The sequence below is a fragment of the Idiotropiscis lumnitzeri genome, chromosome 14 (genome assembly GCF_059441095.1).
Source record: "Idiotropiscis lumnitzeri isolate Australia: NSW breed Sydney's pygmy pipehorse chromosome 14, RoL_Ilum_1.0, whole genome shotgun sequence".
Taxonomy (NCBI): Eukaryota; Metazoa; Chordata; class Actinopteri; order Syngnathiformes; family Syngnathidae; genus Idiotropiscis; species Idiotropiscis lumnitzeri.
The window spans coordinates 14,643,795-14,659,434 of NC_142404.1; the positions used below are offsets into that span (position 1 = coordinate 14,643,795).

General features: G+C 43.0%; 1 protein-coding gene across 6 annotated transcripts in view; it reads right to left on the reverse strand.

Annotated features, from left to right (window-relative positions):
- The window catches only part of sh3rf3 (SH3 domain containing ring finger 3), a 96,344-nt gene that overhangs the window by 51,580 nt on the left and 29,124 nt on the right, over positions 1 to 15,640 (reverse strand). Inside the window, exon 1 of one of the 6 annotated variants that reach the window (XM_088314970.1) lies at positions 11,373 to 12,019. The exons of 4 other annotated variants lie outside the window; for them this stretch is intronic. In XM_088314970.1, the coding sequence (XP_088171096.1) occupies positions 11,373 to 11,777 (405 nt within the window). In that variant the 5' untranslated portion in view covers positions 11,778 to 12,019. Of the gene's footprint in view, positions 1 to 11,372; positions 12,020 to 15,640 lie in introns of those variants that run through there. One more of the 6 variants, XM_088314969.1, reaches the window with a different exon arrangement.

Sequence of the window (15,640 nt, forward strand, 5' to 3'; positions counted from 1 at the left end):
GCCTCGGAAGTCGTCTCGCCTCCCATCCGAGAAGACTTCATCAATTCATGCAACAAGAATCAATTTTACAGCATCACCCATTAATTGTATTGAACACACCGAACTCTTTAACGGTATTTGCGACCATGCTAGTGTCATAAAAAGAAAACAATTTCCATTTGTTTCCTTCTCCAACTGTCAGTTGGACTTAATTCACATGGCATCCGCCAAGTCGCGAGTTGCATGGAGCAAACGTGGGGAACACGAGGCATGCCAGTTGCCCATGCCTGTCCTCAATTATGTCATTAATCACAATAATCAAAATGGCGTGAAGCTAAAAGCAGAAACTAATTTTTATAACAGCAGAGGGAAAGAAAAAGAAATCAATCTTATGTTGCTTCCCATATACTGTACTTTAGAAGAAATGACAAATCATACTTTGTATTTTTTTCTGCAGATTCATAGTTCTTCTTGACAGACACTTTAAATCTACTATATTTGAACTCTCCACTTACATTTCGGTGCCTTCTGCAGGCTGAAAAGTGTGAACACGGACGCTTTCAAACCGCGTTTTCACAGCAGCTTGTGCCATTGTGTGCTTCCTCTGTAGCCCTGACATGGTTTCTGATCACAGTAATTTGTAAATCACTTTGATAGGACAGGTTCCTTTCTTGTCTTTCACAAAACCACACAATGGCTTCGAACCGAGCGAAGATAACGAGCGGCACGGCGGTTTGAGGGGAAACCGGGGAGGCTGCGGTGGAGAAAAAAAGGCAGAGTTGATAAGGACAGAAACGGGGTTAATGTATGAAAGAAAAAGTATTTTCGGAGAGGAAAAAGGGAAAGCCGTGGCCGCGGGGTCTGACACTGTCCCAGTTTTGCGACAGCGTCTGAATCTCCTGTGGCTCTCCTGAGCATTTCCACCAACTTGATTAATGCTGCCATCACAACTATAGCCAGCATGTTTGAAGACTGGAATAAAACTATGTTGAGCCACAGACGCAGCACTTAGTTTAAGCCCACAGTCATATTTTCGCCTTGATTACATGAAACAAACTGTTCTGGGACTTGGGCGAGAGTTGGAACTGGGACACAATGGATATTCTATGGCTTATTAGGGAGTGCAAAAAAGAAAAATCAAATGAATGACAAAAAAAAAAAAAAAAAGACCTCAGGAAGTTGTCGCTTTTCTTGAAGCGCACAATTAAAACAGGATTAAAATGTTTCAATGGATAAGTGGAAGTGAGTTGTCTGTTCCGCCAAAGTGTGATAAGCTGTGACATTTTGCAAGTCTTCGTCACTGGTGGCGAAGCATCAGTGTAATTTGGTGTCATTTAAGAATTAATGCGTCGCAAATTCAAATCCCTCGATGACAGTTGTGAAAAGAGGCAGCGGAAGACAAATGTAACATCTCCACTTTTTAAATAAGCCGAGCAGGGAATCTGTTAAATCCTCGCAATTTTCCCGAACATGCATGAAAAGGTTTTACTTTTTCTCATTCTAACATTTTTCCATTCCTGATAAAAGGTTACGGCAGTGATGACGGGATATTAGAAACATTTTCAAACCAAAGCAGGCGATTGTGTGCACTCTGAATGAGGTCGTCTCACCAGAGACGGGCATTTCACACCTAGGCCTTCAAAGAAGTCCTACTTCGTCCGACTTAAATAAATACCGCTCATAATAGCGTCATTTATAACGCAACGGTTGGACAAATAATTTACAGAAATGCACTTACGCATTATTAAGTGTTGGACGACCTCAGCTCACGAGAGCGAGCTTCTCTTGAAAGGTCCGTCTCGAAAATGGCCTTGCAAGTATAACTGCAATCAAATCCACACTGGGATATAATGTGACATGAATGTGAAGAATTCTTTTCCAAATGAATTTATATGTTTAAAAAAAAAAAGTGTGTCTTTCTCTATATGGAATATTTCCACCAATTTAAGGGTCAAGCAGTAGGTCGTACCTGAGGACTTCCTGTATATCAGGTGTGGGCAAACTACGGCCCGCGGGCCACATACGGCCCCATTAAACGCTTTAATCCGGCCCGCCAAACTTGAAAAAAATTAAATGAATAAACCTTGTTCATGTTTTACTATTTAAGACATATATTTTGTTGTAGTGCTTTTGTTCACTTTTATTTAAAATTCAATGTTTTGTTTTTTTTCTCCGATGAGGTGAGGTTACCAAAACACTCCATCCATCTGCCCTTGGTCCGGCCCCGCTGTCAAATTTTAGAACCCATTGTGGCCCGCCAATCAAAAAGTTTGCCCACCCCTGTTCTATGGGCTAAAAGAGTGCATAGTTAAAGAGAACCGTTAGCGCTAGGATTAACTTTGGGGACAGTTTGGGTATACGAAGAGGTTTCCGAATGCAATACGTAGCTCGTGCCAGATCAACGGCTTGATGACCTGTGGTGCTTTAATCGAGCTGGCAGGACCCGGTCGAGGAAGCCTGAGATGAGTTGGGAATTGAGCCAGCTGTCTGAGGACCCATGAAGGGAATGAATAGTGAGTTGAGGAGCAAAACGAGCGCAACCATTTGCTCAAAGTTGCTCTCCGAAGGCACAAGCAGCACTCAGACAAAAAAGATGAGAGCGATGAGGGAGAAAGGAAAGAAAGGCGATGTGACACATGACAGTGACGCACAGTGGTGGCGAAGGATCCTTTAGTATTCCGACGACAGTCCTTGTTAGTTTGAGGACTGTCAACACTGGGATCTGTTGGGTGAATATGTCGAATGTTGACACAGACAACATATTACACATTAGGCGAAATTGTTGAAATAACTTGAAACTGGCGGAAGAAATAAAGCTGTTTTTGAACTTCAACCAACAGAATTCTTTAAATAATGGATTTATTTTAATCATTGCCATCAAATGATTCCCGTAGAGCGCAACGGGAGCTGTGCACCTGTTGACTGGTGACGAGTAAACTGCCGTGCAATTGGCACCGTTTTGAAGGGGGCTTTCTTCAAACAGCTCCTTTTGACATTGCAGATGTGCATCAAAGGTGTCTTCTTTTTGCTCCCAAACGTTCTTGGCTATTTTTAGCTGTGAGTGTTTTGGGTCCTTAACCTGGACCCACGAACTGCGTCAAGGCACACACAGACCACCTTTATGGTCGAGAGATTTTAGTGCTCCCTGCACAGATTCAAGACACACTGTGTGGGATGCGGAAAATCAGTCTCAGAATATAACCAAGGGTGGATATCACTATAAACAGGCGGTGAATATAACAATTTTGGTTTGCAAAGATTTAGACTATAGCCAAATCTTGAGACATGTTCTGTAGATGCATTGAAAATGTATCACTTAATGCAGACCTTCCCTAATTAAGTAGCTTTAACGAAATAAAGATGAGCAGAAAATGTTTCTGGTTGGCGCAAACTTGTAACAAACAACAAAAAATTTCAAAGCGTATATTTTACTCTAAGACTATAAAATTTCATTCGCTTTACTCGGATCAAATAGAGTAAAACTATTAATTGATACTTTCAAAAGCCAGCTCATGACACTCAGTTGATTCAAATTAAATGATTCACTGTATTTTTCGAAATATAAGTCACCGTTTTTTTTAAATAGTTTGGCTGGTATAGCAACGTCTATATACTAAAATTAGAGCTTGGACTGCCACCCAAAATACCCCCGTTTCCTCATCGTGTGGCCTTTCTCTGCAAAAGTATTTGGTGCCAACTGCCAAAAGACAGCCGAAGTAGTAAGGGAAGAAGAAGAAATGCAAGAATCTTAAGAAGAAATGCAATAAATGGAAGAAGAAGTCACATATTTCCGCCAGTGGCAACCTCCATCATAACATGCTAAAAAAAGGAACGGTATTCCAACAACAGCTCAGGAATGGTGAGAAAAGTGTCATTGATTGATTCCCATTGGGATTAACAAGATAATAACTGGCACACACGTGTTGAGTGTGAGTAACCCATGACAAAAAAAAAAAAAACCTCCATACCAATACAAGCAGGTTGTATATCTCCGATACATTTTAGACAACTATCAGTCGAAGCAATATTATGATGTGATTTCCTGAAGAGCTGCTGCTGCTGTGCGAGTACAAAAGACGTTTCTGACTGACAGGCTGACGCACTGTTATCCTCTTTGACAACATTTCCTGCAGGAAATTGTGCACAAAGTTGAAACCGTTGTGACATTTGCAAACATAGCATCGGATCTGACCCCCTGAAATGTTCCCAAATGGCTCGAAATGGTACAACATTTGCCAACTGGAGTCGTCGTCGTATTTATTCTGGTAGATGTGAATATTCCATCGGACATTTTCGAAAAGTGTAATATCCAACAAACCCTTGGCGTCTACTTCACTTTCAACAGATTCACACAACAGGGATGTAAATTTGAGTGCCAGACTGATCTGTCTATGTTGCCATGGCAACACGTCTTTGGTCATACCTCTTCTGTCTCTGTCTGTTAAAGAAATACTTCATCGCATGGATAAAGAGATAAATGTGCAAATAAAAAAAAAAAATGCTCCCAGGAGAAACTTTACCTACATCCCCATCATTTCCAGTGTAAATATAAAAATGCAAATATATGCAAATGTAGAAATTTGTCAAAACACATGCACACACATAAACACCAGCATTAGACTTTGCTCAGACTTTCCCGCATGTTCGCTTTTCTTCCGGCATACGATCACGAGCAGCCGCATACCACATGCAGTGATTTTTTTCACATAACATAAATAAATATATGCACGCTGAATATGTTTTACACACCCACCACGTACAAGCACATGCCACCAACATATACGCGGTACCTGTGACTCATACAAATCAAGCAGTGGAATGTTTTGGGGCGCAGACGTCAAAGCGGAAAGACGATCACGGCTGTACGAAAGCCATGAATGCCGTGGATCACAGTGTCCCAAAATAACCCGGCGGTGTTCTTAAGTTGACCCCCCCCCCCCCCCCCCCTCAAAATATGGAACTGTTTTCAAAAGCACAGCTCACAGCATCAATGTGAACCATTGTTCATATTTAATCTTGAATTCAATGCAACTTCACGTCGCGATTGTTACATTCGGACGGAGCGTCAATCGAGGAACTGATCGTGAATTGTGAAGAAAAAAAAAAGTTGTTTTGTGAAAAGAAACTCAACAACCACAGAAAGTTCAATCGGGCCCACAGGCAAAATGTGGAGGGCGGGGAGAGGGGGGTTGGGGGGGATACAGAGAAGACTGATTTTACAAAGACCAAAAGCACATTGGTGGTGACGGATTGAATTGGAGAGCCGTGAGAGTGAACAGCAGGTCGATGAAGAGAGAGACCTGCATTCATGGCCACGTAGCCCACTTCAACTCAAATGTGTGTGCGCGCCCATTTCTTTCTTCTTCTTTCGTCGCTACTCTCGCCAAGTTTCTGTTTCCTGCCTGGCTGGCTTAAAGTGGTTGGTGGGCGCGTTTCAACATCTCCCCATTAGAGAGAAAGTCGAGGAGGATGAGGAGAACGCGGAGAGGCCCTTTTGGCAACACGACAGGAAGGAGCGGCGACAACATTTGTGTGGAAGCCCAGCACACACCTGCGCTGACTTCAGGAGAATCCAGTCTTGCTACAAATGGCTTCCCCCCATGAGAACAAGCTCCAGTTTTTTTTTTGCAACCCATCATGACTGGAAGTCATCCATCATAAAATACTGTGCTTTCTTGAGTTATGAGTTTAATACGTTCGGAAAGAATCATATCTCAAATCATCGTTGCCCACTGAAATAAAAGGAAACACTATTAATGCGTTCCAGTCACAGGAAAAAAAACAACACCACCAAAATGTTTTATTTTTAGTCTGAAAAATAGCACTCCAATTGGCACCCTTTGCAACTTCTGCAACGTGGAAAATTCTACACCTTCAAGACCTGTCAAGAGAAATCAAGACTTCTTTCCCGAATTATAATTACGATTTAAATCCCACTTGTGGAGCCCCAACAACTGTCCTCTGCATCGAGCAGAAGACGTTTAAAAAGCGTGGCGTGTCAGTTCGTTGATTTCAATGAAAGCATCGTGTCAATTCACGCCTGCCTTTAAATCCATTAAAATCAAAGTAGCAGACGTGTTGGCTGGTTAATTCTTGTCCATTGAAGCTTATTCGCGAGTCTGACAACAGTAGTTTTCGAAGTTGGAAAAAAAAAAAATTCAACGACGCGTTAGACACGTTGACTAGTTTACTGTGTACTGATTAATAGTGTTTTTTTTTATTTAATTTATTTATTTTTATTTTTTGCCACCAGTGAAATGCGGGGGCCTGACTGGTGACCACTGACATTTCACCCTCATTTCCATAACAACAATTGCCCCCGAGTGAGGGGGTTGACCTTTAACCTATAATGTCTACGTGTGTATGTGTGAACTTGTTCAACTTGGGGGGAGGGGAGGTTGGAATGGAATTGATGAGATTCCGCCCATATACCCGTGGGAATCAGCTTGTTTCGACTTCAGCACCCATGACGTGCGTGCACGCACAAACAAAACAAAACAACACATAATCCACGTCATGATACATATCAAGCTCTAAACTGCCCTTGACCACCACCTTGCCATCATCCATCAATCCATTACCTGTCCTGATTGCACATCTGTATGGACAGGACAGTGCTGGGTGGGACAGAGGAAAGTGGCAAGGATGGAGGCCCATGTGAGATGACGCTTACTTGAATTAGGCGGAAATGTCCCCAGGTAAAAATAGAAATGTGTTATGGCAGAAAGTTCACAAGCGGGACATATTAGCTGGTTGCGTGGATGTTTGACATGATATGAAGGTGGGAGGCATTGATTCAATTTGGCCTGAAGGGAGAATTGATCATAACGACACCTTTGTGTTTATATTTTAGAACCTTCAGCAAAGAGGTTTAGAGTGGCAAGGATGGGCAACTGAAATGCCACATTTCACATTTTCGAACCAGATGTGTGGCAAAAATGCTATTTTAAATATGAACAAAATATATGCTTGTCATTTTTACATTTTCAATGCATGTATAAAAGACGCACTACCCTAAGCCAACAACAAAAGGTTTACTGCAAACAACAAAATAAACACATAATGCAACTTTTTTTTCCAGCGCAAAGGGCTCTCGTGCATGAAAATGACCATTCAAGGATGGCACAAAACTGCCAAACAACAACCCAACATTAATAATGTCATTTTGTACATTTCTTTTCACAAAAATCAACTCACTGCCCTGCTCTAAACTAATACACGCACATTTGGGTTTGCCCAGCATGAAAATTAACTCCTTACCCATACCTGACATGAAGACAAAAAGCACAAAAATATACTGTGACATACTCACACATGCAAAGAATGAAAACTTGTTATCTTTTTCTTTAACTCAATGGCAATCCCGACAAACACAATGTTCTTAAAATATGGGGCACCTTTTGTACAATTTTGGTACTTTTGAGGGGTCGCTTAGAGTTCAACATTAGAGGCCTGAAAAGTACAAAAAAAGCACGGTTGTTCATAGGCTCATTATTAGGACTGATAACAGACCATTTCCTTTGGGTGAAGCCTCAAACTAAGCCTTGCACATAATGACCTACAAGCGCTCAAAGGGGGGGGGTGAAAAAGCAAAGTCACGTCTTGCCCTGAAGATAAAAGCAGGTATTTTTCCATAACCATGGTAACCTCAGACGTCACTCAAGTTTCCGAAAGGTAAATACAGGTCGACGCGGCACATCAATTTGATGAGATTGTAAACAACTTATTAGTATGGAATTCTCAGCACTCAGGGTTGGCGGTTCAAACTGTAAATAGAACGCCATCGCCAGACCTTCTAATGAATCCGACCGCGCTTGTTAAAGCCATACACAATCAACGTAAAAGCCATCAGTCTTTTAACTCAAAGTCAAAACAAATTGTCAACCTTTCTTCTTAACTGGAATGACAACATACTAGAAGATAATGCATGGAGAAAATGCAAAAGACCAACTAGAGAACTGCTCACGCTCTGCTTTTGTAGCGCTAGGTCAGCAACAGCCATATTCAAGGAAATTAAGAGGTTGTTTATAAAGGCCATTAAATGTTAATACGCTACATTTCCTTTGACTGGATGAGACAGCAGAAAAAAAAATCCTGCTAAAAATCAACCAGAAGCAGCTACCAAACACACACTGCTAAAAAAAAAAAAAAAAAATGGCGCGCTACCACGTTTCAAGTGAGCAAGGAATGCATCCATCTTGACAAAGTCCTTTTGGTTAAAGCGCAAACAGCATTAAAAACGCTGGTCTGGCTGCCGACTCAGCACTTCTTTCTGCCTTCTCCTCCACTTCCATAGCAACACCTTATTCACGCTCTTCACCACTTGAACGAGTGTTCTTTTTGACCTATCTGACACCCTCCATAATAGCGTGTGTGAGTGTCATGTCACATTTTAGTCTCTTTTCGAGGCCCCGTGTTCTTTGTGTGCAAGCGGAGGGGCGGGTAGGGGGGGGGGGTCGCACACCGGCCCCATACCCTGTGGAGGAGATTAATTCTCACTTTTATCAAGGAGCATTGCTCTCGCGGGAGCCTGGCGGAGACTTGGGCAAAGTGGTTACAGGGGATTGCGGATAGTAATGGCTTGTGTGTGTGTGTGGTTGGTGGCATACACACACACACACACACACACCCGAGTAGTGTCTCAGTGCGGGTCTAACACAAACACAGACTGGTCACAACCCTGTGCGATGTGTGTACATTTCTGCTAGCGTATCAGTGGCGGAGAACGCATCGATTTATTGATTAGCTCAGCCATTCGTTAAATTCAGCAATTCCCCACAAATTAAAACTTACGCTACTTTGCGCACTGTGGCGGCAGGAGTTGCGACTCTCACACCATAAATCAGCAAATATCTCGGACTTCATGCGCTCGCACCTGTCCCGAAGGTTAGGAATATCGCATGAGCGGAAATGGGGTGTTAAGTGTGAGTGGAAATGTCACCGAAGGTTTGAATTGCATTTCATCGCCGTAAACCGCCGGCTGCTCACTGCGATGCCACACTTCATCACTCGGAATCACTCCGCTGCCTCAATCAATGGCCAGTTTGCGAGATAAGTCTTATTGGAAAGGGAGAGAGTGTGTGAGTGCACGGAGGGGAGGGGGGTGGGGGGGCCTATCTTTATTAGCCGAATTATTCATAGTGCCCCGGTCCTTCCGGGGAATTTGTCTAAGTGCTGACAGCAAACACAAATTTACAGTTCGTGACACTGAACCTTCGCTATGACATGGTTCGTTGTTTGCACCACTGTTATAATGCACATTTTTAAGTGTTTTTTTTTTTTTTTCTAAATGGGTTTTTAGAGAAGGACCACGTTGAACCAAAGCATGTCGGGCAGCACTGACGTCGAATGGAAGAGATGCAGCGTGTGATTCAGAGCGAGAAGAAGAAGAGGCAGAGAAGTAAGAGTCCAGTTCTTGATGTTGTTCTCACAGAGCAGACAAAATATAATTCATACTTTAAAGTTGTTCCAAATTAAATCAAAATATTTTTTTTTTTACAATATACCCGTTGTTTGAACGTTTATAATTAGCGTAACATTGATGCTAATTTCTGTTAGCCCGTCTATGGCATTTCACATTGCAATATGGTAATTATATGTATCGTTAAATATTCTTGTGTTCAATCAAACAATGTTTGACTGTGCTTTACTTTTCAAATGTGTTAAAAATATGTGCAATGGGCAAAACTATTTATTTATTTTTTTCCCGGATGTCCAATCAATATTGCAGCTCGATGTTCCATTATGACTTCCCCAACGCACAAATCAAGCAGCAAAAGGCGCAATTGAAGAGACCTGACCTCAACCTCAACAAACATCCAGCCCAGATTGTGAGCCAAGCACTCTCTTAAGTCCACAATCTTCCGACCTCACAAAGGTTCTTCTGCATGAATCGATGAAATATTTCCATTGAATTGAAATAGCTTTCCCAACGGGGCTGAACTTTTACTGCCGTGTCATTTGCCATGTGTTCCGACACTTTTGCACCTACAGTGTCCCGCCCCACCTGCTGTTAGCTGCTGCCAGCTCCCATCACGTTTAACATAAGCAAATAAACAAAGAGGCGCAGTGACACACAGAAGATTACAATTCAAAAATAAGGCATTGCTGGCTTTCCTTCAGGGATAAATGAAGATAAACAACACTCCGTACCGTGCTTTATAAGTTTTTTCTTCCGACATCCCACGCAGCCTGAAGTAAACACTACATATTGTGGGTGGAAGACAAAGAGGCCAAGTTTATTGTCAACAACAAATAGTTCCTTTTTGCATAATGTTAGAGGTCTAGTACAGTTGAGGCATATGAAAAGCATGACGTTAAAACTGACCAGGGGCGGGAAATATTTATTGAGTTTATTAGAAGCCAAAGCGGTAAGAGCAGTGTTTATGAACTGGGGCTCGGAAAAGATGCGTTCATAAGCACATGCTCGAAATTAAACTCTGACAGCATCATCAGCGGGGACCACTAAAGGCATTAAACGGCCATCGTGAGACTCCACCTTGGCGTGCATAGCTCAAAACAAGACAGTGATTTTCTGCTCTCTTGAGTTCACTTCCTAGTCTGCTCTAATGCAGAAACAATTGTCTTGGCGCGACCCGTGATTTAGGATGGACTTTATGGGCTACACGGTTGGATCAACCTGCTTCAGACAGCAGGAAAAACATCAAGTCACGCATCTCGCATGCCAATACTAAGTCAACTCTTGTTCTGCAGGAAACACCTGCTCATACATCACAAACTGCTCCTTTCTCCTTTTCGTGGAGCATAAAACACCTTGCACTTTCTTGAAAACAAAGTGTTATGCCGCAAAAACAGACTTGGATATCCTGCAGACATACAGGATGTCTTCACCCACTGAGCGCATGAAAGTGTTTTTTTTTTTTAAAGCACGGATTGACACTCAGAGGTCAATCCATGCCAAGTGAGACCAAAGATACAAGGACGCAGCAAAACCGTTCACATTATTCAGTAGATGAGTCATCTGCAGTGCTATTGTACTGTTCACTTGAGCGCATTCCGCTTGAGTCTCCTGCTCCCTGTATGTAACATAGCATGGCGCATGGCTCGTGTTACCAGGTAAGTTTTTGATGCATCACTTTCATCAGACAATCTGTGATGCAATAAGTGAGCATGCACGCCACTAGAAAAGCAAACAGCAAGCAAGTCATACTTCGGTTTATAGCTACAAACTATCAAAGGTAATCAGGACAGAATCATTATCTTGAAAGAATATCTGCACAATGCATCTGTTACCCAGTGATGCACTGCAGCAGCAGCAGAAGCAGCACTGTTGTCATCATTGTTGTCATTATCACAATGGAAACAAGTATCAAGGAAGTGCGAGATCGGACCAATTGGGAAAAGTGCAAAGAAAAAGTGAGCGGATAAGCTACCTTTACAGGAGAGCTGCGGGTAGCGACGGGCAGCTCTCTGGCGGCGCTGCCCGGGGGAGACGCCGATATCCCGGCTGCGCAGCCCTGCAGCGAGCCCCCGGCCACGAACTGCCTGCTGCCCGCTCCGGCGCCGCCTCGCTGAGGCCGCTGTTTGATGCCGTCCAGGAGGCGAACGAGCAGGATGTTCGCCGGGAGGTCGTCCACTCCGCAGTCCACCAGGATGCGACACTCCGGGCAACGCAGCTCGTTCCGGGAGCTGACGATGTTCTCCAGGCAGCGGCGGCAGAAGGTGTGCTGACACGGCAGCACCTTGGCCGTGGTGTCCAGGCGCTCCAGGCACACCGAGCACTCCAAGAGATCCAGCAACGACGAAGACTCGTCCATGTCGGCGGAGAGGGTGATCATCTGGGCTTCAGGCTCCGTGGAGACGCTGCGTCGTCGGCGGCGGCTGCTGCTGCTGCTTCTCGTGGCGGAGGAACGGACCGCGAGCACAGAACATTCTGGGAGGCGAGCAGACGGGAAGCAGTCGAGGGACGCCCCGCGTGCGTCGCCGTGCACTTTCCTCCCCCGGGTCGTCTCCAGTGTGTCTGTGTGCCTCCCTCGCCCGTATGACCGTCCGTCCGTCCCCCCTTCTCTCCGTGTGCGCGCGATCGCGTCTCTCCCACGGCTGTGCTGGAGGCGCTGAGGTCACGCTCTCATCGCCATCCTCATCCTCGTCATCGTCACTTATCGCGATTGTGGCGCGTGCGCACAGCAGAATTGATGAAGAACACCGAGACCAGACAGCTTGTCAATCAACACAAGCGCTATATGACAAAGTATGGAACTAGCGAAGTAATCACAACAATAAGCTATCACTAGGTATGGGAGAAAAAATAATGATCGGTCTCTTTTCAAATTGAAAAAAAAAAAAATATATATATATATATATATATATATATATAAATAAATAAACAATAATAACACGTAGCTAACTTTTTTCCAACCATCTGGGCAAAAAAAAAAACCCACAACAATTTAACAAGGCAAGTCTGCATGAAGTGTATAAAACGGTTTCGACAAAGTAAAAATCCCGATGGTCAGTTTAGTTGAGCTCGTTAGTTTTGTTTATCGTTGTGGTTGAATCTCGCTGTTCTGTAAAAACGGCAATGCATTTTTTTTAAGCATTTTTCTTACCTTTGGTGCTGATCGATTTTTTTAAGTATTAATATTTTGGTCCTTTGAGTGATAGTCATTAATGTAAAAGATGACCACACTAATTTGTATTCTTTCATTTTTCAGTAAATATATACTTGTAAAATTTCCGGCTCTTATGTACCTGCAGCACATCACAACTGTGTTCTCGAGGAAAAATTGGCTTTTATTGCCATCTAGTGGTGAATATATTTTTGGGGTTTATTCCATACGGTCTGATTGGCCTCTCGAATGTGAATGTCTCCAGTCTAACTAATATTGATTAATTAACTATCAAAGTAACTAAAAATGTATTGACAGTGGCGTCATACGGGGGCAAAATCAGACAATTCTAAAGGCTAATCACTGACAGTGGAGCAATACATGTATATTTTTAATAGTAATATTTCATAAAGTCCCCAAATCCCTAGCACTTTGGCATATTGCCTACGTTCTCATCAAATCTTTTTTTTTTAAATTGTCCATCTGCACAATTTTATTGTTGTAGTTTAGACAGGTTGCTCATAATGCAGCCGTCTGTTAACACAATATTAGCAGCCACATGTAGTTGTGAACTTGTGAGTGTGTATCAGCTGTGAATGCAGCCCTACTTTGCCAATCCACCATTTTTCCATAAAATACATATTTTGAAAAGAACACTTAATAATGTAAACTAAATATAAATCAATAAATGAATTTCCACAATCAAACTATGACTTATGGTTCATGTTAAATACATGCCGGCCAATTCTTCGATTAAATTGCAGTGCTTGTCTGAGGGCCACATTAAACCCCGTTGGGGTCCTAATCTGGCCCGCGGGCCGTATGTTCGACATCTCTGGATTTAACTGTTCTCAACATAATTTTTAAGTCAAGAAAGAAGAAAAACTGACCGGGATCGGCTCCCAAGAGACCGACAGCAAAACTGAAGGAGTTGCAGGAATTTCCGCCAAGTACTGGCTGTGTTGGTACATGTGACATAAATCCCCCATCTTCATTGTACGTTTGTGCCATGGGGTTAGGGTGGTAAGACGGACGGTGAAGAAGAAGAAAATCGCCTGCAACGACATTCTCAGCATCTTTAACCCTGCCATCATTACCCGTGTCTCCGGTCTTCCGGTCCTTGTTACCGTGCCAATCAAAACGCAGCTTGACTGCACTTTATACAGTCAGTGCAGGTGTGCCTAATGTGGTGACCGATGACTATATACAAGGGAGGGGCGCAAAGATTTCGCTCATTCATGCGAAAATGAAATTCTGATTGAACTGCAATGAGATTGTGTGTGTCGCAAATGAAGGTCAAGTACAAGAAATGGGGGTCCCGCCGCATTATATCCACAGGGAGCTGCCATTTCGGAAAGCTCGATTTGCAGCCCATACCAAGTCGGAGCAATATTGCAATGCCACAACAGTTCGTCTAAGGAGAACGTGAGTGTGATGTTGTCAAGCCCTGATTTCAAATGCCTCGCTCATGAGTCCTGGCAACAAGCCATTGCTCATCTCTCCCTGTCTTTATCGTAGTCACTCAAGTCTTGCGCTCAGTGTGTTTCACCTGCTTCATATACATCTGCACAGCCGATAATTGAGCTCGAAAGGTAGAGCGAGAAGTGCTCGAAAGTGATTATTGGATGAAAATCCCCCCCCCCAATCCGTTTACGCAGAAGCTAAGGGTGATAAGAAGCTATTTTGGAGATGCAGGGGTGGAACCGAGCCAGTCCCGATTCTTATTACCGCACTGCAACAATTCCAGAAGTTATGAAACTGTTTTCCTCACCTGACTTGAGTATTATTTGCGATCTCTTCTTTCCCGTACTCAAATAAGCAATTTATTGTGCTTTTCTATTAAGTATTATTTACACGGAAATCCACGTGCGTGTTGCATCTGCATCCCCTCATCAACCAGTTGGCTCATGCAAAAAGTAGGTTAGCTGATGCAGCAGTTACCATGGAAACCGGGTCTTTCTTTCTTGTTACGGAGCAGTTAAATGTGTGAGAATGAGCGGGGCTAACAGGGGTGCGAAAAGGTCAAAGGAAGTCGAAAGTGGACAAACTCGCATCAACGAGTTTTTTTTTTTTTTTTGTTAATCCTAAAAGAAAAGAGAATGTTTGACCCCGGATAAAAGTGGGATGGGTGGAACGAGAATCTTCAATTTGTCCTGAATAAAGTCCTTCCCTGTAAGATTTGCAGACATGTTCTTATACGATTATTACAATTCTTCCCCTTTGCTTTGTTTTTTCATTTGGAAAATGAGTTCAGATTTTTCGACTAAGATGCATTAGGGCACAAATAAAAAATGCAAAAGTATATTTTTGATGACTACATTGCAAATTCCTCAACATCTATATCTGTGTTACAAATCTTCATACCGTGCTTCGAATATTGATAAAAATTCCAAGTTCCATTTTTTTTTTTTTTTTAAACCTGAAATACTGCAAATTGGCTGGTGTTTAGGGACCTCCGCCTTAACACATCAAATTTAATCTTTTTATCCTGCACTATGGTTCATTTATCTCTTGCACCATCCTTCATACGGAATACAAATTTGTGACTGTGCCCATTTGTTGTTTTCATTGTATCGCATTACTCTTCTTGTTTATCATTTCCTCATCCTGTATTTATCCTCTCATCTCCTCTAATCTCTTCCCCTCGTCTCCTCCTCCTCCTCCCATCAGGAAACCCCTGGCTCAACATAAAGGACACGTTAAAAGAGGATATGAGGAAGAAAGATGGCGTGAAAACCTAATAGGTTAGTAAGGCCGCGATGCCGATTGAAAGAGAAACAGAACAGGTGGAAGACGGCGGGAATGACCACCGAGGAGTAAAGATAAGAAGTAAGGAGACAAGGATATGGTCAGAGAGAAACGCAAGGAGACGGGGCGAGCGTGAAGTAATTACAGGACTCCGCGAGTTTTCAAAGCAGCGCTTTTATCTCTTCCTTCCGGTGGCAGAGAAAACGAGCGGAGGAAGGAGGGGAGATCAAGAAGACGCTTCGGTCCTTTACAGACGTCTGAATCACACACACAGCGGCTCACAATGCTAATTCAATTTATCTGTGTCTGTCTCTGGTGCAGCAGAACAAAATACGGCAGTGTAA